The 2529-nt window shown below is 35.8% G+C and overlaps 1 protein-coding gene across 1 annotated transcript in view; it reads right to left on the reverse strand.

Moving 5' to 3' along the window:
* SPG11 (spastic paraplegia 11 (autosomal recessive)) overlaps positions 1-2529 on the reverse strand; it is a 114117-nt gene that overhangs the window by 79674 nt on the left and 31914 nt on the right. Inside the window, exon 8 of the mRNA XM_012649141.1 lies at positions 363-495. Within this exon, the coding sequence (XP_012504595.1) occupies positions 363-495 (133 nt within the window). The remainder of the gene's footprint in view (positions 1-362; positions 496-2529) is intronic.

A 2529-nucleotide genomic window follows, 5' to 3' on the forward strand; every position in this document is an offset into this window, starting at 1 on the left:
CTCTTGCTCAGGCTGGTCTCGAACTCCTGAGCTCAAATAATCCGCCAGCCTCGGGCTCCCAGAGTGCTAGGATTACAGGCGTGAGCCACTGCGCCTGGCCAATTTTCTTGAATTTGAAAGATTATCTCTTCCCTTCATACTAAAAATACAAAGCATGGTACAGGATATAAACAATAAATAGCCCACTTAGAATGACAACATTTACAGATTCTGATAACTCTCTCAGGTTTCCACAAAGAATATAAAATCCCATGACTGAGTTTCGGCAAGTAAAATAAATTCTCAGAAAACACAACAATAATTTGAAAGTGATTAAAAGATTAAATGATAGATACAAATGGAGACGTCTTTATTCTACTTACTTTTTAAATATAAATGGGATGAAAAGTGATCAAACCTATCAGGTACAGAAGATTTTGAGGATGGATTAAAAAGATTTTCCTTGCTCTTCAAAAAGAAATCGACTGTGTCCAGCTGACGATTTTCTATCCCGGCCTGAAATGAGGAGGAGGGTAGAGAAATCAGAAAAAAAAAATCACAATAGGAAAAAAATCAGGCTACAGATTTTTTTATTAAAAAAACTTTAGAACTTAATTTCCTAAGACCTCAGGAGACACAAGACAGCATGAGTATCTGGGTTCTAGTGCGGATTCTGACAATGACTTAATATATGATCTGGGGCAAGTCTCTGTATGTAACCTTTCTGAACGTCACTTTCCACTTCAGTAAAAACAGGAGGTTATTAGACTAGAAAACCTTTCCAGCTCTACGATTTTATAATTCTAAAACTATTCCATGCTAAGTACTAGGGATTATCCTTATAGTTAAATCATATTCTATTTGAATTAAATGTTACAGTGGTATGGGATAAAGTTAACTGAAAAAGCAGGCTAAAAACAGACTTCCAGTTCTGACTAGGAATCTTGAGGAACTTTCCTATACAGAACACTTACAAATCACAAATTAAACATACATCTTTAAAGATGGAAAGTCAGTCAGGAAAATCGTCCACGCATAAATACAAGGAGAAAGACAATTCAAAAAAGTAACTGAGCTCTAAAGGCAACAGCTTCCAAAAGGCTTCTACAGATCTCTGACAGCCTAAAGCAGGGGTTGGAAAAGTAAGGCCCACCAACCAAATGCAGTCCTTGCCTGTTTTGTAAATAAAGCATATGGGGAACATAGCCACATCCATTCCCTTACATATTGTCAATGGCTACAATGGCATAGCTGAGTAGGTGCAAAAGAGAATACTGGCTAAAAAATATTTACGATCTGGTCTGTCAAAGTTTGCCACCCCCAGCATAAAGCACTGTGCCTCAAAATCACCTAGAGAGACTGTCAAAATGTGCATTGCTAAGCCCTTCGCCCAGACTTTCACATTCAGTAGGTATGGGGTGGAGCCTGAGAATTTGCATTTCTAATAAATCCCTAGGCGACGGTGATGCTGCTGGTCTGGGGACCAGATTTTGAGAGCCAATGGGCCAAAGTTCTGGGTGTTAATATACTAGGGAGATTAGCGTGAGAGATATTGGTGGAAGTTATACAAAAGAAGAAAAGACAGGACAAACCTAGGATCCATGCAAGATGACACCCACCAAAAAAGGATGAACTAGAAATTTACTGGCCCTAGAGGGAGACCATAAACACACTATGCCTTTGTTCTTAGTGGTGGAAGGAAAAACTGAATTATCTATGAATAAATAAGAATATTCTTGTTCTAGAGATATATGCTAAAGTACTTAGAGTGAAGGGTTATGAAGCTTGCAACTTTCAAATGCTTCAGCAAAACAAAACAAAGAGGTACACCGAGTAAAAACAAATGTGGTAAAACGTTAACCAGTTGGTGAATCTAGGTGAAGGGTAACTAAATGGTAAACTAGTAAAAGGTAAACTACTATCTTTCAAAAATTTTCTGTAGATTTTCCAAATTTCAAAATAATACATTTAAAAACAATCACCAAATAGTAATTCTGAAATAAAAAACATAAAAATTGAAATTAGAAACACAATAGATGTATTTGATAGCAGAGTAGATATAGCTTAAGAGAGAATTAGTACACTGGGAGATATGAAGAAATTATCCACAATGTAACAAAGACTCACAGAGATTAAGAGAAATTGAATAAACTGTCAAAAGTCTACTTCTCAGGTATAATGTACACTATTCTGGTGACAGGCACACTAAAAGCCCTGACTTCAGCATTCCACAATTCGTCCATGTAACAAAAAAACATTTATACCCCCTAAATTTATTGAAATTTAAAAAAAATACAAATTTGGCTTTAACAAAGTTAAAAAAAAAAAAGCCTACTTCTGATTGAAATATCAGTGTGAAAACTGGAAAATACATTTTCAAGCACATGGAACTTTTATGAAAAGTGAGTAGAGTCATGTGCCACATAACCGTATGTCACTCAGTGATGGACCACATATGACAGTGGTCCTATAAAATTATAATGAAGCTGAAAAATTCCTATTGCCTTTTACTATAACATACTTTTTATTGTTAGAGTGTATTCCTTCTAT

Source organism: Propithecus coquereli, unplaced genomic scaffold (genome assembly GCF_000956105.1).
Source record: "Propithecus coquereli isolate 6110/MARCELLA unplaced genomic scaffold, Pcoq_1.0 Scaffold3, whole genome shotgun sequence".
Classification (NCBI taxonomy): Eukaryota; Metazoa; Chordata; class Mammalia; order Primates; family Indriidae; genus Propithecus; species Propithecus coquereli.